Raw genomic sequence first — 27,873 nt, forward strand, 5'->3', positions numbered from 1 at the left:
TGGGACCCCGGCTTTGCGCTCTTTGATGTACTGAGTTCTTGGTGCGTGCCGCACATACTGTAGTGTGCTGATGCTGAACAACTAAGACAGGCTCCGCTCAACCTCATTACCTTCTTACCCGGAGGTTCCCCCTCATCATGACACACTTCTGTAGAGAAACACACAGCTGCCTCTGAGGGAGTATCGGCCGCTCTGGATCACAGAATTAACGTGGTTTTGTTTGACTGTGGCGTCTTTTAACGTGGAACCATTAGACATGTGATGAATGGCTGCTTTAGAGAGCTGCTTGAGTGCGATTATTTATCGTCTCTCCACTGTCATGATGATAAATGGTATTTTTATACTGCCTGTAATGTGCTTCCCCTCCCCACAATAACTACGAGGCGTTTTCATTGGCCCAGTGTTTAATCTGCATATGAGGAGGCGGAGCTGCAGGTTTTCGGTTTAAGACACACACTATGGTAGTGAATTATAAGTTATATGTCTAATTATATTCATCATACCCCTGGAGCACTGCTTGTTTACATCACTTGTAAACTGGATGTCATGGCTTTAATGTCCTGCTGTTTTCAAACCATTTTGTCGATAATTTGAATGCAGTTTCTGGTTTTACTTGATGAAGACCACTTTAATGCTCCATTAGTTTTTCTCTCTGTAAGGCTGGCAGCAGAAACGTGCACTGATGCTGTACTAAATTCTCTACAGACTTATCTTTAGAGAGGAGGTGCAGGTTCAGCCCACTAACCTTCAGTCCCCTGAAGGTGACTCCTTCATACGATGCGTCCTCTGGTTGTTCGCTCCTGGATTGGGACTCAGCTTCTTTTTTCTTCTTTAGCATGTCTATTTATTCTGCATTTCTTTCCAGTATTTCTGCACAGTTACAGATAAAGATTAGGCTGCAATTATATCATTAGTATTGTGCTATTTGTAGAATTAGATGCCAGTGGTGGCTGCGTTGGATTCTTTCCGACTCCTGTGATCCAAACATGGAGGCTGGTAACGAAACAAATCTGCAGAGCTCATTTGTGCTTGCTCGGGCAGATGAGTGTGGTCACTCTCCATTTTAGACTGATTTCTGATGGCCTGCTCGGGTCCGAGCCAGTCAATTGGATAACTGACATTCAGCGCAGCTCACGAAACTCAGGTCAAATGGTACAAATAGGCAATGATCAAATATGAATCAAGATTCTGTTACTGTGTTGCCTATTTCTCACCTCATTCACTGACTGTTTACCTGTTATTTGAGAAAGTTCATCTTCCAACCGCCGTGTTTGTCTTGCTGTAAAAACAGATCAGGCACCGCCCCATACTTGCATGCGTCACACTTCCCCCTTTTCGACTAAGGCAGTGCCGGGGGCCGGTGCCTAATCTTGAACCAGTTCTTCGCTTTCCAACTGCCAAAGGACCATTTCTCAGCCAGGAAAAGTGGTTCCAGAGCGGCGTCAACTCTCTGCTGGTCTTGAACCACGAACCGCTTACTTCAGGGACTGGGGGCGGGATTATCATGACCAGCAAGAAAAACTAAAACGTGTTGAACCAACTCGGAACCAGCACCAGCTCAGCAAAAGAATGAAAAGGGGTATCAGTGCTACGTCACATGCTTCTTTGCTCTGATTGGTTGGGAGTCACATTTTCTGGTAGGTCTATTAACCCGTTGATAACACCCCTTGGAAATCCAAAGTGAACGGAGAGGTCACAGACTAAAGCGCATCAGAGAATTAGTCTGGCGATGCCAAACATGTAATCATTTTCCAAATTCACAACCATCATTTTTCTCTAAAAAAGAAAAAAATTCTATTTTAATGCATGTTTGTTGGCATTTAACTTTAACCTCAACAACATTTTCACTATGGTCATTTACATAACCACAATCACAAGAAGACTAACTCATTTAATCAAAGGAAGCTTTTTGAATGTCTGTCTGAATGTTTGAATGGACCATTTGAAAACCTCAATTGAGGGAAATGACTGGGTCTTGTGTATCTGCACAGTCAGACAGCATTTGTGGCTTTCTGTCCCCTCTGTCTTTTCCTGTCTTTGGTTTTCTCCTCTATACACAGACAAGAGAGTAAAAAAAATCCCAATATAATGTTAAAACCGAGAGAGGAGAACATAAATAACAGATGAAGTGTCACAGTCGAGGCTCTGAGGGAGAGAGTCGGGTTGATGTCTCTGTCCTCAGTAATTTGGTCACAGAGTCCTTCTGATCTTTATCCACCATGACTTTGTTGACATTTTCTGGGATTCAACTGGGAGATTTGATGGCAACTTTGTGGCCTAATTAGGCCAGTCTCCCCGATTTGTTCTCTCTCTCTCTCAGCAGTTTATTATCCCGGGCAGCCACTAAGACCCAGAGTCGGCTTTAAACAGAAATCAATATATCCTGCTTTCAATACATCTGTCTCTATAGCAGGCTCTCCGAGGCTCTGTGTGTTCATGTAACATTGTGTCAGTGGAGTATTTGTCGTTCATAATTCTCTCGACAGTTGAAACTGGGTTTCATTAATATTTCAGAGATAAAAAGCTGTACACCTCCCCTCCCTGGCCCCCCGGCTGATAATTTATGTTCTCTGTGTGGAGGCCTCAACCTACAATCAAACCTGGCCTTTGTGCGTCTCTGAGAGGCTCTTCTCTGTAAATCATAATGACTCAGCTTGTTTACACGCCTCAGTTTATCATCTGAGATGTCTTGTAGGATTTGTTTTTGGCTCTGCATCTGCCTGATTTGATTTTCCAAAAAAGAGCAACAACAATTATAGTATTCTGTTTATAGTTTCTGTTGAGTTTAAAAAGGTGAAAAACAGTCGACCAACTGCCTCGAAAACAGGTTTGTTTCTGTGTTTTTGATGATGCATTTTTGATGAATTATCTCACTGATTTAAAGGGGACATGTAAGACTCATTTTTTAGAATTATATTTGTATTTTCTAGTAGAACATGTTTACATCCTTTAATGTTCAAAAGACATGTTTTTTTCTCATGCTCCAAGTCTGAATTTTCCTCCATCCTCTGTCTGAAACGCTCCCTTACAGCGCCTGTGTCTTTAAGACCCAGTCTGCTCTGATTGGTCGGTGTTTCAGGGTCTTTCACATCTGTGCTCTCGGTGTCTCTGCAGCATCATTGCAGCCGGAGAACGACTAAGCCCCCAGGAACAGATCGGGCTGATTTTGAACATTTGCAGCTTGTCCGAAACGCCAAAATTCAATAAAACTTTCAAAAATGCCCATAAAAGTTTTTACGCTCGCTTGAGATGTTTTTTGCCTTTTTTGAAAAAAATAATTAATGCGCTAAACAGGAGATGGAAACACTTTTTCTGAGTAAGTTTTGACATAGCGAACATTTAATTCACATGACTGATCAGCTGTTTGAATCCAGTTCCTGAAACTTCTATCCTTTTTCTCTCGTGGACAAGCAAAGTTGTCCAATTAGCAACCTCTTATTTTGTTGTTGTTTCTCTCTGCCGCAATCTCTTCTTCTACTATCTATTCTTCTTCTACTGTTTACTGATGGATTAGCCTACAGCAACACATGCCACTGCCATCTTCTGACTGAATGCAGCTTCACTATAAGCCAGTTGATGGATTATTTTCTTTATTAAGACATCTCAAAATTTCCATTTCACTTTAATCGAAAAATAGCTAATGTTTCTGAATACATAAGAAATAATGATAAAAGAAGACATGGGAACCAAACTTTATACAGTATGGGGCCTTTAAGAATATTTTTTTCAGCACATTAGATAAACTCTTGTAGATGGTACAAAAAGCCTTAATTTTCATACCTAACACAGCACACCTTTAAACCAGAATACTGCTTTAACTCTTCTTCAGTGATGACTAAACCTCCACTGCTTTAATGTACACTCTTCTATATTGACATATGGATCACCACCACCCACCCACACACACACACACACACACACACACACCTATGCACATACACTCACAATGCCGTACACAGTCTTGGCAGTCCTGCAGCCACAGTGTGTGTTTAATCTTTTCCCTGGCGCCACTTCCTAGCTGAGAGCATTCCTGGCACCCAGAGGCCCAGAGGGGGTCGAGCCCTGGGCTGAGAGTAGTGTCACACTTCAGAGCTGGCACCTTGTCTCGTCACCAACTAAGCGCCCCCCCTCTTCCTCCTCCTTTTTGGCCCAAAACGCTCCGCTTACCCTCGGTTACCGAGCGGAGGATCCTTCCATGGAGAATGACCTCTTTGAAGGATGGTCTGGTTCCTTTCAGGGGAGATTCTCCTCGCGCTCAGTTTCCCAGCGCTGCGTCTCCGCCTGGAGCTCTGCCCGAGCTCCCGACCAAGAATGCGAATTGGCAGAGGACATAATTAAGGCGATGTCTGTCCTTATACGTGGCCTAACCTTTAAGAGCCCCTGTTCACTGAGAACTGTGTGTTTTCTGGCTACTGTTGCTGCAGAGTATCAGTTATAATATGAGCTGAATGGATGAAGAGAAAGCTGGCAGAGGGAGAGAGAGGATTCTTGTTTGTTTGTTTGTTTGTTCCTTTAGGTTGAAAAAGGATTTCAGTCTGCAGTCTGTAAAATGCTGTGAAAGTATAATAACACTGTCGCTTCACCGTACAGCAGTCGGAATTATATTTGTCTCCCATGAGGTTTGGCAGCTGAATCACTCCTCTGTCTAAAACCTGGAAACATAACAAATAAAACTGTCAGAATCTCACAGACAGATTGTAACTGCAGGTAGAACTCACCTTGATTTCTATGAGCCTTTTGTGCGTGCATGTTTTTTTAAGTAAAAGCATCACAAGGTCTTTAAGGCCACTGTTTAAATCTCCAAAAAAATGAAACAGAAGTAATATCATCCACAAAGTTTACTGTATGTTCTTAAGCCAAAGCAAGCACTGGCAGGACAGAAAGTGCTTATAATTTGATCAAGCATTTTATGCAAAAACACCTCCAATAATTCTAGATTCAGCTTCTCAAATGTTGTTATTTGCAGTTAAAAATATATTAAACTGAATATCTTTGGGTGTTGGACACAATTGTTTAAACATATTAATGTGGAATTGGCATTTTTAAGTATTTTTCTAGATATTTTTTGGACCCGTTCCCAAGTCCAGCCAATCATAGCGTAGCCTCAGCCAGCACGGAGCAGGCACAGATAACTTTACGTCTCGGCTACATAGAATCTCCTGCAACCCTTTCAGATTGCCTTGAATTTCAGGTTGATTTTGTGAATTTCTGGGACACCTGCATTAGTGATACTCCCTCCCCAGAGAGGGCGTGATGAGTTATCAGAGTACATTATTAATTGAGTGAGCACCTAAATGCGACTGAATGGAAAACAAACATGCTGTTTTTACTTTCTAATGAACTCTACAGAAACTCTGCAGCTCCATAAGTTAAACTTTGATGATTTTCAACCGGCTCTGTGTCACTGCAGCACAGGACACAGAGCCGGTTGAATATCAGCAGAGTTCCACTTTTAGTTTTGTTGTTTTCTGTCTGTCGCCACGTGATAAGTGGGTTCACTTTTACAGTTTTATCTGTGAGCTTTAGCTTCTGTCTTGATCTTTTTCACCTGTTTTTGCTGCAGAGTTAGTTTTGACATCCTGGAAATATCCTTCAAACACATCCTTCCTATCCTTCAGATCACACTTCTGTCTGCTTCTCTCTGAAAGCAGTTTTTCATTCTTCCACAAATTTGACAGAATTTTTTTTAGGGAGTGACAGTGCGGGCTGCGTGCTCGCTCTGACAGCTTGTTAGAATAGCAGCAGCTAATAAAAAAAGGGACATTTGACTTGAGAAAATAATGACCAGATTAATCTATAATGAAATAACAGTTGCTGCCCTTAAAAGTTAATTGAAATATTTAGAATTAATTGTTCATACATGTAGACTTGTAAATAGTACTTAGATGATTAATAATGAATCAGGTGGTCGATAAACAGAAATTTTGACGATTAATAAGTCAAAACACAGAACATTTACTGCCTCCAGCCTCCACTTGTCATTTAAATTTCCTGTCAATTGAATATCTTTTAGACTCACTAATTGAAGACATCACCGTGGGCTGTGGGAAACTGTGATGGGCAAAAAGGGATTTTCTCAGATTGTTATAATTGGATAATTTTTAAGAGGCCCGGGGAGGTAAAATTATCCAACATTGTATTAATAAAACTAAAGATTAGAGAAACATGAGAATGATGTTGTGCCTCAGACCTGTGTTAACCGGTTAATGACCTTGTGACCTCTTGGAGGGTTTGTGACCCGCAGCTTGGGAACTGCCTGGGTTTAAGGATTAATCAATAGATTAAAGAATAATCTGATTAATTGAACAATCATCAGTTCCACCTTGAACTGTGAATTCGTCATCTATTTAAAAGTATAGAGCTAGAACATCCTGTTACGTTCTCTCCTCTTGTATGCAGATGTTTTCTTGTGTGCACAGGTGTGTGTGTGTGTGTGTGTATGTGTGTGTGTTTACAGTAAAGTGTGAATTAGAGGAGCGACCCTGCTCGCTCTGTACTTTGATTCTTCCCCACTTCCTCTGCTAAGGCCCTGTATTATTACTGTGCTGGAAGCTCTTGACTGAAAGCAGAAGGATTAAAGCCGTGTCAAACATGCTTCTGTCTCTTTTCCTCTATGACCCCCCTCCCTCTCTTCCTTTTCCTCCTCCCCCTCCCTTGGCACTCTGTGTTTAAACTCGCCCAGTGCCAAAACAGGGATCTGGTAACTTTGGGCAGTGCTGTTTGTTTGTGTGAGTCCTGCTCGCAGGTTCTGCTCTCTGGCCGGCGTCCAGGCGCCCTTAAACAAAGCGTCCCATTGATTATTTTGGAGGGAGAGGCTTGTTTTTAACTACACTTTTGATTTGATTAAGCCTGTTTTGTGTTTGCTCTGGAGGCTACAGAAAACTGCAGGCCAGCGGTGAGATAGACAAAATGATAGTGCTCTCTCTGTGACCTTAAAGTGAGACGCTTTCTTTATTGTGCCCAAGTTCATACACAGTGCATGGATATACAAACGTACCAACAGATACAAAAACAATAGAAAAAAACATTAAAATGAATAAATTAAGATAAGATAAGAGATGAGATAAGATATGACTTTATTTATACCGCATTGTGGAAATTTAGTTGTCACAGCAGCTCAAGATACAGACACATAGATATGGAAAACGGAATAAGAATATAAACAATTAGACATATACATACATACATTCTATACACATTATATACTTAAATTTCTGCTATTTGGCATTTATATATATATATATATATATATATATATATATATATATAAATCCTGAAAATACTTTGCATTTTACAGATATTACACATTGTAGAAAAATATATTTTAGCATGTTAAATGGGTAAATTAGGTTGTTGCATGTAATGGTATGAACATCAATGAATAAATATATTTAAATATTTATAAATTTCCATTTAAAGTAAAGTTTGCTAAATGCATCATATTATATATATATTTATAATTATTTGCAGTCATGATAAGCAAAACAATATAGTGTTTGTATGCAAAATCTAATAGTGTTTGTGTACATAATAATAATAATAATAATAATAATAAAATATACAATAAAAAAATATAAATGTATTTATTATTTATTTTAATATGCTCTGTGTTCAGTTAGAAGTTAAAATACCTGTTAAGTAGTAAAAGTGAATTTATCATGTAAAAAGAGAAACTTTAAGGTGCTAATTATTTTATCCCCAGATGTTAAAAGCTCTGTCCACAGATGATGAGATAAACATATGATTACTTACATGAGGCGAGAGATCGGTGTGATAAAAAAAATAACATCTAAACTGGTTCCAAATGTTAAAGGAAAGGTAAAGATTTAATGTAAACATAGAAGTGATTTCAGGTGATGAGAAGCACCATAAGAGCTGAATGTTCGGGGCGTAGTTGTACATTGTTGTACACTTTCTCTGTCTGCTGGATTTAGAGCAGGATCGAAGCCTAAAACCGACATCTATAAGTTCTGTGCTTGTTAGCAGCATACAGGACCTCCCTTTGTGTTCTTTGTGATCGGACGGTTTCGGATGGAGCCTGTTTTCATTATAATCTTACCCCTCAGTGAGCAGGACTCTGACTGCTCCTGTCAGTGACTTCCAGCTGATGAGCAGTTTGTTTTTTTTGTAAATGTGGTTACAGTAGAAAAACAAGCAAGAGGAAAAGGTTAACAAAGTCGATGTAAATGGGGTTTTATATGCTTAAGTATATTTTCCATGCGTGGAAGCATAATGAGACAGAATAATTTAGGTTTTATTCCCCAGCAGCCACATCCTCATGACTTTGTTGATAAAGGCCTAACACGGGCATTAATGCATTGTACAGTCAAGAGCTACTGTATAATAGCAGACAAAACACGACATGTCTCCAGTCAAAGCCAAAGGATTGAATGTATAGAAGAAAAACATTAACAGGTTTAAAACAACAAGATAAAAGACAAGAGATTTACTGAGCTGAGAAATGCTGTAACCGGAGAATTTGAGACTTAAGGCTCTCAGTACGGCATGTATAATGAAGTAGCATCGCTGCTTCCGGACAAAGCAAAGAAGGAGGGAGTCGTGAATACAGGCGTGAAATTGCTGATTAGAAACTTGGAATGCAATGAAAGAAAACATACACTTAGACTTGGCATACGTCTGTTATCTGTTCTGGCACATGAGAAGGACTCGTCCGAGCCAGGAATATGAGTAACAAAAGGTGTTGATATTCATTAAAGTGCCAATTTGGGTGCAATTTGTGGCATTTTTGCTGTTAAGTCCTTCATTATCAGCTGCATAAAGCGTGTTGTTATTCTGTGTACATAATGTGGGTCTAATGCAAATACCTGAGTGCAGGGATACAGGAGCAGCTGTTGCATAAATCCTGCACCACCATGCCTGTACCTGCATCCATCCTGCAGTTCCTGCTGGAGCAGCTGCTCCCTGTGTTGATGCTGCAGTCACTTTAATGCAAAATCAAATGAAAACATTCGGTTATTTAAAGGATAGGTCTGTGTATTCTACAAATATCCTATAAAAAGAACAAAAAACGAGAATGTTTCAGCAGATATTGTTGGTGTATCAAAGGCCTGAAATGTTATTTACTCATTTCTCTGTGCCATAGATGTCAATGGTTCTATTGAAAACACATTAATGAGCCACATCGTGTGTTTCCTTCATTATCATGGACATGGGCACTATAGTTTATTCTGAGTCAACCTGCTGCTGTAAACACTCACCAGAGCAACAAATGTGTAGGCGAGACACTTCAGGCAAAAACATGTTTTGTTTTCATGTCATCTTTAGATGTGAGGTTACTTTTTCTTCCACATTGTGTATTCTTTCAGATGGAAAACTACCAAAATACACATTTAGGTTTATTTAACAAAAAATTATTTGCGTCTATTTGCGTCTGTAGATTTCTCCTAAATTCACTAAAAGTTAGGATTAGATAATGTCTAATTTACATATTTAGACAAAACATTTCAGAAAAATACAAAAATTAGATGTCTTGTAAGTCATAAATTGGGGAAGTTTCAATACTGTGTGCCCTATTCACTTGTAGTGACATTTTACAACACATACACTTAAAGGCTGATTTCTCAACATGCCGTTTTTTCTTAAACTCTGAGTCAGAAATCTTCACTTCAGTAGCATACATTCATCAAACTCCAGTTTCATTCCTATCTTTGTCCTGAAGTTTTCTTTTACAGACAGGTTTGTTCATATATTATTCATATCCTGATTTCTAGAACATTTTATTCCCCAAAACATGGAAAAAAATAATTTTTGTTTATGACTGTTGTTATTTAAATTTCCCTCCTTTGAGCTCTTCACTTTAATAAGAATATTGAACCTGATTTTATCCGATATTCACATGTATGTTCTGGAAATACAGCTATGCAAATCAGCACATATTTATAAGAGAAAGCTTATGTTTGTGAACAGTGCAGTGTTCATTCTACTCCTGTTCTATTTTCTGGTGACAACATGACATAAAACATGAAGAACATCCAATCAAACCTTCAGTGGTTCACCATGTTGCTCACTACTTATATAAAAGACCTTATTTTGTCAGCTAGCTGAGAACTTAACATACAGTTTTACATTAATCTGACAATCATTCTTTTCTTTGGTCTTTCTTCAGATGGCGTCCACGCCGTGTCGGCTCAGTGTCTCCTCCAGGTCACCATCATCACTGATGAGATGTTGTCCAACAGCATCACGTTGAGACTCGCCAACACCTCCCAGGAGCACTTCCTGTCCCTGCTGCTCGCCCAGTTCCTGGACGGCGTGGCGCGCGTCCTGTCCGCCGCCCCGGAAGACGTCGTCATCTTCAACATCCAAGACGACACGGACGTCAGCGCCCGCATCCTGAACGTCAGCCTGTCCGTGGCGGTGCCCGCGTTGGGGGAGGGGCACCAGAGGCCCGCGGGGCTCGGCCCCGGGACGGACCGGTCCGGACGAGGTGTGGAAAGCGGAGGCGGAGGAGAGTTTTTCGGCTCGGAGGAGCTCCAGGAGAGGCTGTACTTGAACCGCAGCCTCCTTGCTAAGATCTCCTCGCAGGAAGTTCTCCCCTTTGATGACAACATCTGCCTGCGGGAGCCGTGTGAGAACTACATGAAGTGTGTGTCCGTGCTGAAGTTCGACAGCTTGGCGCCGTTTGTTGCTTCGGACACCATCCTGTTCAGACCCATCCACCCCATCGCCGGGCTGCGCTGCCGTTGTCCCACCGGCTTCACGGGAGATTACTGCGAGACGGAGATCGACCTCTGCTACTCGAAACCCTGCGGGGCTCACGGCGTGTGCCGCAGCCGAGAGGGAGGCTTCACCTGCGAGTGCTTCGAGGACTACACAGGTGAGAGAACCTTATTTAACACCAACTAATCACTGATGGAGCTGGGTTGTTTTTTTATTTTACAGTCTCATCTCTTCTTTAACCACTTGACCTTTCTCACACAAATCAGTGCTACATCTGCAAGATTTTTATTCACACACTGCCCCATTTACAATAATAACAGTCATGGATTCACTCCTCCAATTTTTTGTAAGTTTTGACAAAAATGGTCTGAAGTGAGCAGATGTTACCAGCTGACACATTAGCACTTATCTTGTGAGTTTGAGAGAAAAGTCTGTCTCCAGCTGAGAGAAAAGATGTGCATTTCACCCTGTCTGCAGCTTTGTCATTATCAAGATTCGAAATTTAAAGAAATCCAGCTACATAAATTATTACATATAGGTATACATACAGCATCTCAATAAATTAGAATATCATGGCAGAGTTTACTTATGTCAGTAATTCAGTTCAAAAAGTAGAAACAACACATTATGTAGATCTTTTACACACAGAATGAAACATTTCATCTCTTCATTTATTTAATTTCTTCTAATTATAATGAGTATGGCTTACATTTAATGAAGACCTAAAATTCAGTATCTCAAAAAATGTGAATATTACAAAAGACCAATTTTAAAAAGTATGTTTAATATGTAAATGTTGGCCTCTGAAAAGTATGTCCATCTATATGACTCAATACTTGGTTGGGGCTATTTGACTTGAACTAGTGGAAATGGACTTTTCCGTGATATTCTAATTTATTGAGATGCACCTGTAAATACTGACAGCTGCTTGCTTCTCAACATTTCAGTCTGGAACCAGAGTCAGCTAATGTAGGTAGTAGGTTAGATATCTGGACATGCTAATGTTAGAGGAAGGTAACACACCATTACATTGTTGGTGCTGTGTTTCTGGTTTTGGCCCGTCGCACACTGTTTCTCCTTGTGGAGAAATACTGCTGTCTCCTGGTTAGCCTTCAGTCTCTGAGCTATGATTGAACGGTCACTGTTGGGGACAGGAGGTTCAGCTTCCTGTCCCACGTGAGTTCCCTCTGAATAATTCTCCTGTCTTCAAACGTTGTTCCTCTCGAAGGTGAAAGGACATAATTCCTGCCAAGCTGTGTCCACATGTAGCCTTCAAAATGTTAATTTCTTCTCCTTCACAAAGATCCCATGGGGGCTTTAATGTCTACATCTGTCCTGTTCACGCCTCTCTTCAGCTCTTTATTGAACCTGGCCCTTTATAGATGCAGAGTGTCCAAACAAAGCCTGAGTGATGAGTTATTGATCCGATTTTTTCCTGTTGCAGGCAGCTTCAGCGTAATCAACAGCTGCAATGCATTTCTGTAATATTTTGCAGTATATTGTTGAAATTGCTGAACAACACCTACGTTACCAGATCAAGTTGAAATGGCTTTTTTACATCTTGCATTTATCAAAATGTTATATTCTGAATGACGAAAAAGGTCTTTTTATACTTCATGTTGCAGCATTTGTTGTCAATGTCCATTTCTGTTATTGAATAACCTGTAATACCTACATAGATATTCACTCCTACACTCAAAATCATCCTGAGCTGTAGGAGTGGACTGATGATATAACAAACCTCTGTTTCCTCCCTGATGTTTATTTGGAGGCAGGGGATTTTCAGAGAAATCTTTACTTTATGAAGAAAACAGCCTTTTCTCTGTCCGGAAACGTATCGCTGACTAAAAAAGGGATTATTAATTATAGATGGCTACAGATGGAGAGTGTCCCCTGGCTGTAACATGCCCCATAGTAAAAAAAAATAAATACCTGAGATAAAGAAAAAAAATATCACAAAGCACACAGAGTGTCGAGACGGAGTGAACAGAAGCTTCCATTTGCAGCAATAATGAAGAATTAATTTATCACTGTTGGCAGCAGAATTGCTAACCGGTGGCAGGACTTGTTATTCAGTCTCTGCTCCAGAAATTATTCACATCCTCAAAGGGTTAAAGAGCGTTTGCTCGTACGTTTTATGGTTAAGGGGAAAAGGGAGAAGTTGAAAAAGAGTTTAAAGAGGAAGCAAATTAAAATATGCTAATGTATACAGTATGAATATTTGGGTAGTTGCCCCATCTTTCTGTTGAGAGGTTAAGTGGGTCAAACCTTGACTTTTTAATGCGATTTAGAGTTTCATCTTGTCTTTGAAGCACTGTGTTGGTTGTTTATTAAATGCAATAAAGTAACGTAAAGTACATTTTTTCAAGTACTGTGCTTAAGTTAAAATTTGAGGTATGTGTACTTTAATCGTCTGAACCCCAACAGGGCATTAAGGGAAACAACCCAAAAATGTCTTTTGTGCAGAGTCACATGGTTATAATGACATGAATCAGAAGAAAAGTAGAATTTCTCTGATATTTTTTTTTTTTAAATTGGAATAAAATGGAATTTATATACACAAAACTTACCATGTGCACACAAGTGTCATGAATATTGGAAACATTTGCATCTCCACAAAATATACATATTGAACTATTTACATTTTTATAACCTGTACTTGCAGCCTCTCCTGTCCACTCCTCTTGGGTCTGTGTACACAGCCTGAAGTTCTGTCTGATTTTCAGTGAATTTTTGTCGTTGTTGTTTGTTGTGTGAATGTTTGACCGTTCGTCTCAGCAGAATCAATCTTGGCCTCCCAGTTGCATAGAGGAGCGCAGAATTTAATGTTTCTAACAGGATTCAGTTATTTCAAATGGTTTATTTTTAAATACTTTTTTTAATTTTTTTATTTTTTAAACGAGACATTAGAATGATTTTGACAGAAATGTTTAAATTTTATGGAAAACTTTTGTTACCGATGATCTGTCAGAACTGTCAGAAAGTTCAAATTTAGAAAATAATGCCTGTTTTTACAGTTTCTCTCTGTGATAAAGAACTTAGTTAAAACTTAATGTTGTTTTTAAGAATCAATACAGTACGAATATTACATAATATTATGATAATGAAGTGTACCAATATGTATCTGAGTACTAGATCTGTTACTTCTTCCACCATAGGTGATCTTTAATTGAAATAAAGTGCTACAAAGTATATACATATTCTCTAACTTTGGTTACTTGAGATGATGCTTCAGTCATGTTTGGAGCAGAATCATTACATTTCTGTGCAGGTGTTCAGCAGCTGTGCACTCTGTGATTTCTTCTTATTTAACAGCAGAAGTCGGAGCTACTGAAGGGCCACTTCACTTTCTCTTTTTTAAAAATCTGACTTTCACATTAGCTGAGAAGTGATTACTTTAACTTAAACTGCAGATCACATTTGCTGCGAAAAGAAAGGTCTCTTGTTAGAATAAATATCTAAACTGGGAGGCAGAAAGTGCAGATATTACGCTGTTGTCTAATGGCATCTATTCCATTATTCCTCATCGAACATTAAAAGGTTTTTTTGCCTATTTATGCCGCTGTTTATGAAGCCTGAAATAGTGTCGGGCGTTTGAATGTGTGGGCTCAGTCACTCAGAGTCCAGGTTGAGTGGCACTTACATATTCTTGTGCACAGCTGTGGGTGTTGGAGCTGAACTGCAGGTGCTTTTAACGTGAATCGTCAGAGATGGAGAGTGAATGTGTGAGTGGGTGAAGTGGGCGTATTTTTCATTCTGTAGCATTAATCTCTATCAGCGGGGGGTTTCAGACCAAGGTACTGATAGATCCAGTATGCAGGACGTGTCGAGTTCTGTGAGAGTGAACGTAGCTGATTATTTAAGATGTTTGAAACTCGCTGTCAGACTGTCTGATCAAACAAGGTCGTTCAGGCTGCAGGTTTTTTATTTGATGTATTTTCCTCTGTGATCTGCAACTCCCACTGTTCTGCCTCAGTGAGCGTTGAGTTCACCAGTCTCCACGCACTGTGGTGGGGCCTGGGAGCTCTGTGTGCGCCAGTGTGTGAGTCTGTGAGTGCTAAATTGCTCACTCTGTGTGATTTGGGTGGGTAGCTTAGTGCGGAAAAGCTGCGATTATGTGTGTAAGAAAGTTGGATGGGCAATCTGTGGAATGTTTATGTGTTAATGGTGTGTCTGTGTGTCTGTGTGTGCGTGTGTGCGTGTGTGCGTGTGTCTGTGTGTGTGTATGTGTTTGTGTGTGTGTGTGTGTGTGTGTGTGTGTGTGTAACTGTTGGACCGTAGGCGTTGCCAGATGGTAGCAGGGGGAAAAAAGAGAAAAATATAACAACCATCATCTTTGCTGTTCCTCAAAAGGACGGAGTGAATGATTTGGCTTGGCTGAGTCATTCTGTAGATGCCGAACAACAAGATGTTAGCCTCCTTTTACTTCTCGTGTTTCTCTTTAAACATACGACATGAGCGACTCACTTCGAATGAGCGAGTTGTAGCATCCTGCGTGTGTTTGTGATGATCATCCATCAGCTAACTGCTGACCTGTGATTAGAAAGTCCCTTTTTTTTTCTCTGGTAATTCATTGAATAATTGAGAATCCATTTGTGATGTTTTTAATGTGCAGACGTGCTTTTGGAGCAAAAACTGGCAAATGTTCACACTTTTTCACATCACCTCACACCAGTGTTTGAAATTAACACATGCCAAGCACTGAAAGCCACTATAATTTGCCTGGCATGAATTTAAAAAAAATGTTGCCAGACACAAAGCGTGTCAGCCAATAACCAGAACGAGGGCTCTGTTTTTCTCCAATCTAAAATCTGTATACTGCTCTGTGTGCAACTCACTGGGATCATTTTTATATAAGTGATACAGGGACTCCCTAAAAAATTCTTCACCTGCTTTACATCCTGTATCACACAGAGTGCCATTTGCATCTTCTTCCACTGCTGGTTCTTCTTGTCACTTTTTAGATAAGCTACCAAACACCAAAAAGTTGTTTATTAACCAAATATTTGTCTTAAACCGCAAACAAAACCAACAGGAGACCTCACACCGAGTTGTAGCTTCAAACCAAATGAAGCCTTGAGGAAGTGCCTTAAACGTCTAATCTTTCTAATGGCCACCAGGCAATTGCATAGAAGTCTATGAAAAAATTACCCTACTTATCATTTGATAAACTGATCTCATTTTGACTTTCTCCATTATTCATCTTGTTTACCTAATTTTCTATGTTTTAGAAATAAAAGTACCTTGTGTTTTATCACTTAGTCCAATTTCTCGTTTTCATCAAAGTAGCCTAAACACTCACTGAAGTGTACACCACAACGTCTTGCCAAAAGTTTTTCAGGAGTCCCAAATTACTAGGCAGAGATATAATGATGCCATAAGTTATATTTTATAATGACATTGATGGAGAAACTGAGGATAGAGCACTCACACCTACTCCAATGCACTTTATAAGGTCAGCATTGTTCCGATACAATCTTTTGAGGATTTAAGCCCTTTATTGATTGTAGATTGTAGAGTGGTGATAGAAAATAAGGACAGAAAAAGATGGTGCGTGATATGTAACAAAGATCAAAACAGGAGAAGGATGAGTGGATCAAAAAATACAGAGAAGACTCCCACACAGTCTAACTTGCAAGGAGTATATTTATTGCAACATTTCAGATGCTAGACCTTCATCAGGCAGGTCTGATGAAAGTCTAGGCAATGTGACAGAGATCCCAAGCTGCTGTACGTCTTTACTGCTGCAGTAAAACCTTTTGCACATAATCAAAGTGTAAGAAAAAAATTTAAATAAGAATTGAATCAGGTTTAATATTGAGGAGGTTTTTACCTATGAGGACTTTATCTTTGTGTGGTGCATAAGAATAAACAAATTATAAACTAACTAATAAATAAACTAAGGGAAAAGAAAAACTAAAAACAAGTGCATCAAAAGCCAAGAATAATAAAGAAAGAAAAATATAATGGAAAAACTGTGAACAATATCGAAGAAATATGTAAATGCATAAAAAGGTGTATGAGTTGTTTATTGCAGTAGAGTTGATCTGACGTGTCCCTGTGTGAGAAGTGTTCGGGTCCTCGGGCTCTGGATGACCTGCGATGTGACGAGAAGATTTGATCACAGATATCGCTGCAGGTCGTGTATCTATCATGTTATTGATCACCACCAGTGTTTGCTCTTTAAATATCCTCACGCTGACCTCTTGGTCACCACAGGGAGGATCAGTGTTTGTCTCTGCTGTGGTGAAAGTGGATCCTGAGCGTGTTGTGTTTGTGTTTGTCCGGAGGGATCCGCCCACTCGGCGACGCTCCTCTGTTACCTCGCAGCGCAGACACACCTGTTCATGTGTAAGATCTCTGAGGAAACACCGTGTGTGGGTGGTGCACAGTTACATCTTGTGATTATTCTTCTGTCGGGTTTCATTATATAATATTGAACAACTGAACTCTGCTTTTTATTGTCTACAGAAGCAGCTGGTGTTATTAGTGTGAAAACCTGCAGCAAAAGTTTGAATTTTAGTTCATTTTGCAAACCACACACTTATCATCCTTGTCATAATTTGGCCATTTAGTTCATTCTTCATCTCTCTCTGTGTGGAAATCCTCTGGGATCAATTTATGACGAACTGGAAGAGCGATAAATCCTACAAACCCATTTAGCAGATAAATTACCACCTACTTTTTATTCCCCTCTTTTCACTGGCTTACATTTTATGTTTGAAAAAAACAATAATCATTTTGCTAATGTGTAGGCAGAGGTGTTAATATCTAAATTTGTATTCCGTGATATAATTTACTTTAATGCTCTCTGCGGCACTTTTAGAATTTGGTGTTTGTAAAGTGGTGGTTGAATATGCCTTTTAATTCATCCAGCCATTTTGATTTCAGCTTGATTACATTTATGAGCAGAAATGCTTCTCTTTCCAGTAAATATAATGCCAGTTCAATCAAGTTTATATTGAGATTCAATGGCCAAAAACAGAAATGAAGGAGCAAAGAGTTGAAGCGTCTCTTCCTGTCTAAAAAAAACCAGGATCTCTGTGTGATTTTCTGCCTTAATGATTCATGCTGGCAGTAAACAAGCAGTGTGGGCACTGAGATGGACTTATAGAGGGGCGTAAATAGAGCATAGGAGACGTGTTTGAATTATTGATCAGGATATTCTGTAGGATTGTGACTGTGTGAGCCCTTCCCCGCCCCGCTGTGCTGCTCACCTGGCAACGTAAAGCTTGTTGTTGTGGAGACGTCCCGCGGGGACGAACTGAGCACTGAGAATCATTTTGTCAGGTATCACCGAGGCAGAGCTGTGTGCATTTGTACCGAAATGAACTGTTAAATATGTATTTTCACATCTCGGTGTCTCTCATCCCAGCAGCTCTGTTTAATGCAGCTCTGTTTGCTGATGCAATGTTTGACCACTGTGACTGCTTAAAGAAACAAAAGTAGTTTATTGCCTACAGCAAGTTGCTGAATTAATAACGAGGCAGGCAGCACAGTAGCAGAAAGGCTTTATTTTCCAGCCGGCTGGCCAGCAGCAGCTGTTTGTCATTGGGAACAACATGACAGTGAAATGTCATGAGCGGACAGTGTAGAGCGCCGATTACTCTCCATTTTGTTGCTTCTGGAAGAGACACAACACCCTGCCATGCTACATGGTTTTTATAACACTTCAAAGTCGGGCAAACGAATATTCCTGTCAATTGTGGCTTCATGTAAAAAGACAATCTGCTCATTGTAATCATTGCATTATTTATAACTGAAAAAAGACCTGTTGAGATGTGAGGTAGTGTAGTCAAAGAGACCCCCTGTTAATAAAACCTTCATTTATCAAAGGTTGAGGGGTCTCAGGCTCAACAACAAGCCATTGATGCTGCAGTTATAAATGTTAGTGAATCTTTAACAAAAGGGGTTTTTGCCTCGATGCTCTGCGGCTTTCCTGCAGGAGGTCAACAGTTCACGGGAGGAGATCTTCCAGATTAATTAAAGATCCAAGCAGGCAAAACGAGCAATGTTGGCAGAATGTCTGCCCACAACCTGGCAACCCAAAAGTTTCTTTATTTAGTGATCGCCAAACTGTGAAGCATCCATTTATTATTTCTGAACATTTAAGGTATAATATGAAAGTTTTCCGCATTGAAATGTGTAAAAAACTACTTGACCTACACTATATATATATAGTATATATAGGTATTAATATAGGTATATATTTTGTTGAGTTGTAAATCTGTAATTTTAATCAAAGTAATGTTTTTTTTCATTTTCTGGTCTCCCAATGGCCTCAGAGTTGCGGTCATCTGCCAGAAGCTGTCATAAATTGACTTTTCATACAGTTTTAAGCCACATTTTTCCATTTTTGGTCATTTTTAACGATATATTTTAACCAGGTGAAAGATTTTAGTCATCAGACGTTTATCAGAAAACCAAGCTGAGGAAATGAAAGTGTCAGCTCTGCTCCAGGCCCTCCACAGGCATGCCGAACAGCATTGGAGAAACTTCTAATGTGAAACTGCTTTATTCAGTGTTTTTACTGGTTTTAATCTCTAGATCTATTAGTTTAGGAGAGATGGAGACCTCTGCACATAATCAGGCTTCTGGTAAAGTCCTCCTGAATGTTTGGATGTTAAGTTATCAGAGAGAGAAGCAGAAGCTCAGCTCTCTATCCTCCCAGGACGTCCCGTGTTTGCCAAACAACGTCAGAGAAACAATGATTTCTATTGTGAAATGATTTTATTTAGTGTTTTTACCAGTTTTAATCACCTGGTTTGTTTGTTTTGGAGAGGGGAACTCTGTGGATAATTCTTTTTTCGGTAAAAACCTCCTTGATGATGAAAACTGAAGGAATCCCTTACCAGGAGATGCAGGTTGACAATGAAAAATGTCTTTTCTTGAGTAACAAGTTAAAATCCTTTGTGGAATTTGTGTTGCCTTGTTTTAAACTGCAGCTTAAAGTTTATGTATGCAGTTTCTTTTGTCGCTGTGGTCCAAAATGACCTCTGAGAAGATTTCCAGTGTCATTATCGGCCACTTTAGCGTCTCATCCATCCAGCATCTCTTGACTTCACTTTGACTGAATAGATGTTCCCCACCAACTGGGATAAAACAAAGAAACTTGCTTTCAGCGGTCTGTGAATGGAGTGATTAATAGTGAAGGAGTAAATAAAGGGCCTGTGTATCTGGATGAAGATGTGGGCTGTGTGTGTGTGTGTGTGTCAGTGTTACAGTGCTGCTGTAGTACACAGCGGAAGTCTTCCACACTGCTGACTGAGTGGCTTTGACACAAATTCCAGCTCACGCATGGGAGCGTGCGGTCTCGCCTGAGCAACTGCAGCAGCCTCCCGATCCAGAGAATGCAGACAATCGGCACATGTGAGCCGGACTGCGGGGCCGAGCGGGGCCGAGGCCCTCCAGGGACACAGTCTCATTGTCTGTGCACGTCTCACTGCTGCACCGAACTTCGCCTTCAAATCAATCTCTGTTTGCTTTGTCGGCCTGAAGTGACCGACAGTCGTCTGTCTTATTCTGCAGTTCAGCGCAGAACTATCATTGATTAATCTGTGGAGTGTTTTCTCAGTTAATCAATTGAATGTTTTATCTATAAAGTGTCTTCAAATGTCCAAAAACACATATTTTCATTTATAATGTAAGACGGAGAAAACCTCTCTACCTTTTGATGAACGCAATATGAATAAATTATTTCTGATTGAACATCTCAACTCATCAATAACTCACATGTCACTACACCATTATTTCTATTTTATCTGAAGGAATAAAACAATTTTTTTGAAAGTCTTATAAGGAATATAAGGAATTTTGAAACTTTGAGATAATAACTTTAAACTTTCATTGCGCCTAAACCTTAGATATAACCTTAGATATACAGTAAACAAGATACAATCATTTCAAATAGTTAAGGATTGAGTTTGAGTTTAGGAAGAGTTTGACAAGCTTACAAACCAATTTCTTTTTTTGGAAAAGATTTTCTGTAAATTGCAGTCTGAAAGGAAGGGAACACATACTTTTTTCTGGTTGACATTGTATTTTGAAAATGAGCTCATCAAATGTCTGCAATATGTGAAAAAACTGAAAGTAATCACCATGAGCCACCACCGTCTGCAGAAACTGCAATAATTTTGTGTGACGGTTTCAGAGTCTGAATGCATAAACACTTCCAACTCGCTGCTTTGAGACACCAAGTTGTCTCTCTGAATATGAATGTAGCACAAACTGCACACACCATATTCCCAGAGGGAGGCGGGGGAGTAGGGGGGAGTCACGCTGGGTGTGACACAGACGAGAGAGAAACACTGAAACTGAAGACACAGTGGAGGAGAAAAACTGCTCATAATTCTGACTCTTCTGATGCACTTAGTCAATAATGTACTTTCTTTATCTTTCCTCCTCTGCTGTGTGTTTGAAACAGTACAACTGTATATTCAGCTGGATAATGTTACACCTCTATAACATGACACACAGGGAACCTGGTCTCACAGAAATCCGTGAAATAGCCATGGATTTTGCTTAACTCAAAATCCGTGGAATAGCCACGGAATCGCTCAAATTTCTGTGAAACTGACACGGATTTCGCTACAATGCAAGTTAATGACAGTCATATCCCTTGGCTATTGGTTTGTTCCAAGTCACGTGACTTTCAAGGTTCCGGCGGTCAGAACAAAAACAACAAACAGTTCTCTCATTTTTAGTGAAAAAATTAATATTTTGACTTTGTTTCTGCATAAAAATGGATTTTGATCACATTTCTAGCGAGAAATATATGTTTTATTTTCTAAATATTCACTCAGTGAATGTACATAATCACTTTGTGGTGAAGATCTCGCCAGAAAAATATGACTGTCATTAACTTGCATTGTAGCGAAATCCGTGTCAATTTCATGGAAATTTGAGTGATTCCGTGGCTATTTCACGGATTCCTGTGAGACCATGTTGGTTTGAAACAGTACAACTGTATATTCAGCTGGATAATGTTACACCTCTATAACATGACATACAGGACATATAGCAGTGTGTGGTCCCTGAGGTGATGCTGCTTGTCACAAACAATATTAATCCTCATTTCTCTCCACCTCTCCGTGTCCAGGAGAGCGCTGCGAGCTGTCGTCCCGCTCCGGCCGCTGTGCTCCTGGTGTCTGCAAGAACGGCGGCTCCTGCGTCAACCTGCTGGTCGGCGGGTTTAAGTGCGAGTGTCCACCTGGCGGCTACGACAAGCCCTTCTGTGAGATGACGACGCGCAACTTCCCCCCGCACTCCTTCCTGACCTTCAAGGGCCTCCGCCAGCGCTTTCACTTCACCCTCTCTCTCACGTAAGCACCTCTGCCTCCCTGCAGCAGCTCACCTGGATCACCTGTTCCATCGCCTTTCAGTAATCCGTGATTCACTCTTCATCCACCCACACGTTCTCAGTGCACGCTCTCCACTGAAGTGTCCCCCCCAACCTCACATTTATGTAACGATAATGGTGTTTAATAGCAATAATGGGCTCACTGAACAACAGCCATCTTCTGTAGAGCCACTTATGTATCAGATTATAGTTCCAGTGCTATAAATACTGCGAACACTGGGGTGTGCAGGCTGCACTGTGAGGGAAAAGCTGAGCAGGAGGTGAGCTGAAGGAGCTTTTGGCGTTTTTGGAGAGGAGACTTGCATAACCTGAGGATGCTAATCCTGCAGCCAAGAGTGAGTCTGATCTTATTACAGTCAGTGTCACTGGTCACTTTGAGCTGTGAGTCAGCGGCTGGCCTATTTCAGCACAGTCCTCACCAAGGTGAAGCCTGGGAGACTTTAGATGAGTGTGCACTGTGCATTCATTGTGTCTGTATGCAGCGCTGACTACTTCTACATTTACATCAATATTCCTCTAGACCTTTATTTGGGTTGTGTAAACAGCAGATTCGGTTCAGATTTTCTGAATGGAGGGTTTTCCGTCAGATCTGTGCGTTGCTATGGTTGTTGTACACAAACCAACTAGCCAACAGATGGCAAGGCTGAAGTAGAGATGTATGCTCCCAAAAAAGTCCATATTTCCGTTCAGAATGAGAAACACATCTACTTTTATACATCAAAAGACTTTTATATCAACAGGTTTTAAAATGTGCACAAATATCACAACACAAGGTGGTTGAAGGAATAAAATACAACAAGTCTGAAAAATCTTGTACAGGAAAACCCCCACTCACAAAACAGAAATAAGCAAACACATTATATCAAAAACTTGTTTAATGCAGCTTTGACAGAATTTTGGGAAGTACTTAAATTTGCTTTCTTACAAAGAGTTGGAGGAAAAGATTGACACCACTCTGATATCTGTATGCTAACATGCTAATATGTAGCTGCAGCCAGCAGCCATTTAGCTTAGCTTAGTGGAAAATACATAATCTTGATAAAACGGCTTTATTTAATACACTTATGTTTTCAGTGAACTTTAAAGATGCTGGAAGATAGATTTGATGGTCTTTTGACAAAGTTGGGCTAGCTGTTCCCCTTATTCCCTGTCTGTATGCTAAGCTAAGCTAACCAGCTGCGGACTGTTGCTCCATATTTACTGTACAGAGCTCTCTTAACCTAATTTCCCAGCATGTCAAACAGTTCCTTAAACTACTTCACATAGGAATAAATAGGAACCACTTGATTTCATATTACACCCAAGAAAAACACCAGCAGATTGAAGTTCAGACTATTTTCAGGACGTGAGACGTGCAAACAGCAAAGTGATTGCTAACGCGGCACTTCTTCTGAGAGCTGGAGGTGCTATCTCATGCTACAATTAGCATTTAGTAAAAATAGCAAAGATCTGAGCCCAAGGTTCCTCTTTTTCTTACACTGCACAAAAGAAACTGCAAATGCATCATGCATTTTTTAATACATTAGTTTTAAAAGTAGACATTTTTTTTCAGTTTTACTTTTAACAATGACCTAACAGCAATGTTATTCTTTTAACTATCCAGCCTGTGTCAGAATCAGTTATGATGTTAGGTTTTAAAAGGATGGGACATTGAAGCTTTTATTGTGTGTGTGTGTGGTTGATTGTTTGGTTGGTTTGTGGAGGGGGAGGTGCTTTGGAAATGAGCAGATGAGGCGTGAAAACTGAACACATGCAGAAACAGCAGGACGTCCAATCTGCATGAATTCTCCATGTGATGAAATGTAATCAACGATAAAAGCCGCCCATATTGTGTTTGATATCTGTCACAACAAGTGACAACAAGTATCACCTCTCGGATGCTATCACAGGGAATGTGTTCTGCCATTTTGCTTTACTCATTGTGATACCTGTCACCTTAGACGTGCTTGGCAGGGGCTGATGCTCACAATAGGCTGTCGTGGAAATAATATCCCCCTTGTGAGCTTTATGGACTCGGCCCTTCTTTAAGCCAGGTTCAGATGACAGGCTTTTTTGATGGAGAACCGCTCAAACCAGTTCTGAAAGTGGTCTACGTTTCACTGGCTGGTCACAGAAGCTGTGAAGTAGCTGCTGTGTAAAAGGTGCCGAAGCTGAGAGCCTGAGGCAGGTGAGGTCAATGAGCAGCTCTGTCACCTGAGCCCGCACCGATCAGGTTCTCCCAGAGAGAGCGTCTGTTATAATGAACGGCTCAGGATGTGGATCCTGTTCGCTCACAGTGACGGCTAATTTTAGGTCTCAATTCTCTCACAGCTCCAACTGTCGAGCGCCGTAATTAAGACTGAGATTCCACAAAAAGGTTCAGAGTGTTTCGGGATCAGCACACACGAGATTTGAACTCTTTCTCATCGTGATATCTCTAATATTCTCTGTGATTGAACAGATGTTGAAGTCACTGTTCAACTCGTACAAGAGCATGTGCAGTGACTAAGTCCTTTACTCACTGCATTAATAAGAAGTGCACTCGATATCTAGTATTTACCAAGGATTGTCATATTACGTTTATTTTCTCACCAGTAATAATGTCTGCCAATTTAAATATGTTTTATCTTGAAGTTGAAACAAAATACAGCCACACTGCCCCACTCCAAACAAAAACTGTTCTCCCGTTTACATTTAACACCCGTGGTTACATAACATACACTTAAAGCCTCGACCTGAACATTACACCACCTAATGCTCCGGAGGAATCTACACATAGTAAAAAATTAAATACACGATGGCTCATTCCAGTTGTGGAAGAAGTATTCAGATCCCTTTAGTAAAAATACTAATACCACAATGCAGAATTACTCAATTACAAGTAAAAGTCCTGCATCCAAAACTTGAGGTAAATGTACAAAAGTATCAGCATCAAAAGTAAAAGTACTCGTTATGCAGAATGGCCCCACTCAGATTGTTAAATATATCTTTAGATTATTTGTATTGATGCATTTATGTAAGCAACGTTTAATTTATCAAAGATAGTGCTCATTTTAACTATTTTATATACTTTTGTTAGTCTAATCACTTTAAATTGATCATGTTTTTTTGTTAAATCTCGGCCTGAAAAGTAACTAAAGCTGTCAGCTAAATGTAGTGGAGTAGAAGTAAGTATTAAGTTACATAAAATGGAAATACTCAAGTAAAGTACATGTACCTGAAGTACAGTACTTGAGTTAATGTATTTAGTTTCATTCACCACTGGCACTTGGAGCATATAACTGTGAGGCTACAGCAGCTCTGTGAAGCTGCACTGTGGTGTCATCCCATGTTAAAACTGTGACCTGATAACGGCATTAGAGGAATAGTTAAAGGTCACCAAAGTACAGTTCAACCTGTAGGGAACATGAATGTTACATTTAATGGTAATCCATCAAAAAAAAATTTCAAGACATAAAAATTGCAAATGTCAAAACCTTATTAGTGAAGTTTCCAGTCGAATCCAGGATGAATTATTTCCAGAAAATCGACAAATGTGAATTAATTGCATGTTTCCATCCATTACTGTTATGCAAATATTACGACTTATTAGGACTGATTAAGATAAACAGCTGCTGGCTTTAAATCTCCAATCAGGGGCGATTAAACTAAAACTCATAATGTCAGATTTAGCAGAAAAAATAACTGATAATGATAATATGGCGATCTTTGTCAACTAAGTCAACTCATTATTTTATGCCTTTTTCATGTTGAATGAGTTATTTTCAAGAAACTGATAGACACTTTTCTCATTAACACAACATTTAAAGTGCTGTTTTTGCATCATTACTTTTGAAATAACTTTTTTCTGTGTTAGTTAACTATGAATTTCTCCAGCCAGGGACGGCCCTACATGACTGCACAAAATTTAATCTGAATCCATTCAGTAGTTAGTAGTTCTATAGATATTTCTGTCTGGACCAAAGCGATGAGTCGACCTACTGACAACCTAAAGATATATAAAAAAATGTTTTTTAGAGTATTAGTTGACTTAGACTTCTCCTTCTCCACAGTTTAAATGAATTATGTCCCCTAACACAGTTTTTTACGTCTTTATTTCAAACTTTAAGGTTATAAAGTCTAGAAGGGGCTCTTTGCTCTTTTTTTTCCTCCCGACTGCACATATCCTATGAACGGCAGCATGTTAACATAGCGTGACACGGTCCCCTACATAAGGGCAGACTGGTTGTTATTTTTACTGATGGCTGCCTAATGTGACATGCAGTGATGCCAGATGAGTCAGTATTTAGCTCCGGCTGATTACTCCCATAGTTCAGAGGGCTCAAGGGGGCAATGTGGAGGAGCCTTTTAAATCGATCCGTCAAAGACTGGGAGCCCAGTGGAGAGTAATAGAGTCTGGATGTGATTCTAGCTGGCGTTCTGTTTTTTTTACTGGATATCTAGACGGCATGTAACTGCTCTGTCTCTGCTGTTATTATCAGCTGGAGCGTCGGCATCCTTTTTCCTCCGAGGTCGTGATTATCGCTTTTCTCAGTAAGCAGGTCAGCGGTGCCGTGCCCCCTGGCTCCTCTCCAGCTCAAGAATACTGCACGAACAGCATCATGTACATCATCGCCTCAAACCCTGAAGTCTGAGAGGGGAGAGGGGCTGCTGTTCATGCTCTCTCAGAGCATGTAAAGATATCTGGATGTATTAATGACTTACTTCGGTAACACTTTACAGTAATCAACTATGTGATGTTTATAGATGGTTTATAGACCAATTATTAACCATTTATAAAGTGCTATACATATTTAATCTTAAAATGTTTTAAACTAATTCCTTAAAGGTATATGAACCATTTCCATATCACTTACATACTTAATATGGTGTTAAAAAAGTTAAAATGAGTGCAACTAAAACTATTGATAAAGTATTAATTATAATTTAATTGTTTGTTAATAGTAAAGTAACTATAAACTTACATTAATATACCTTCTATTTGTCATTTATAAATTATCGAGCTAGTTAAACATTAATAAATTATGTATTTACCATTCTAAATGGCCTATATACGGTTTGTAAATGATGATTAAACATTAATAAATTATCTGTTTACCATTTATAAATTATGGTTATTGTAAAGTGTTACCCTTACTTCACCTCAGTGTTCTCTGTACCAAGAAGGTGTTGAGATTTCACCTTCTGCTTTCATAGAAACATAGAAGTCTTATACATTATAGAAAAAAACTCTAATCACAATTTTTTTAGTCAAAATTGAGCTTATGATTATTTAACATGATAATTTATCGACTTTGGAAAATATTGTTAATTTATTTAACTTTTAGATTAAAACTTGCATTTTTTACAGTGGACTTTATTGAACTTTATACTCCACTAAAAGACAAATAAAAAAATAAAATAGAATAAAAATAATAACCAATAAAATAAATAAATAAGATAAACTATGTTGTAATGTTAGTGCGCTTCCACAACCTACTGAAAACTACGAATATAATTATCCGATTTATTATAAATAAAAACAAATTTAAAAAAAATCAGATGTTGCAATGCACTGCCATAATCTGCTAGAAACTTCCAAAAATATTTTCAACATTTTGGTAAACTATATTTAACATATTTCAGTCAGAAACTCAGTGAGAATGTGTGAAAGAGCAGCGCTGTAGAAGAAGGGAGTTATGACACAATGATTGTTTTCTCGAAGCCAAAACTATTGTATTAATCGACTAATCCTACTAGTTTAGGTGGAGACTGCAGTAAACCCCTCTAACTTTGTAGTTTTCATTGTTTCAGATCAAATGTAAGATTGATATTTCTGAAATAATAAGTCATTCGTTAATTTGAGGAATCTGAAG

General features: G+C 39.4%; 1 protein-coding gene across 4 annotated transcripts in view; it reads left to right on the forward strand.

Annotated features, from left to right (window-relative positions):
• Window positions 1–27,873, forward strand: part of celsr2 (cadherin, EGF LAG seven-pass G-type receptor 2) — an 84,801-nt gene that overhangs the window by 18,952 nt on the left and 37,976 nt on the right. For all 4 annotated transcript variants that reach the window (XM_059329360.1, XM_059329361.1, XM_059329362.1 and 1 more), the window contains exons 2-3: window positions 10,127–10,837; window positions 21,779–22,001. In XM_059329360.1, coding sequence (XP_059185343.1) covers window positions 10,127–10,837; window positions 21,779–22,001 — 934 coding nt within the window. The remainder of the gene's footprint in view (window positions 1–10,126; window positions 10,838–21,778; window positions 22,002–27,873) is intronic.

The sequence above is a fragment of the Centropristis striata genome, chromosome 3 (assembly GCF_030273125.1).
Source record: "Centropristis striata isolate RG_2023a ecotype Rhode Island chromosome 3, C.striata_1.0, whole genome shotgun sequence".
In the NCBI taxonomy this organism is placed as follows: Eukaryota; Metazoa; Chordata; class Actinopteri; order Perciformes; family Serranidae; genus Centropristis; species Centropristis striata.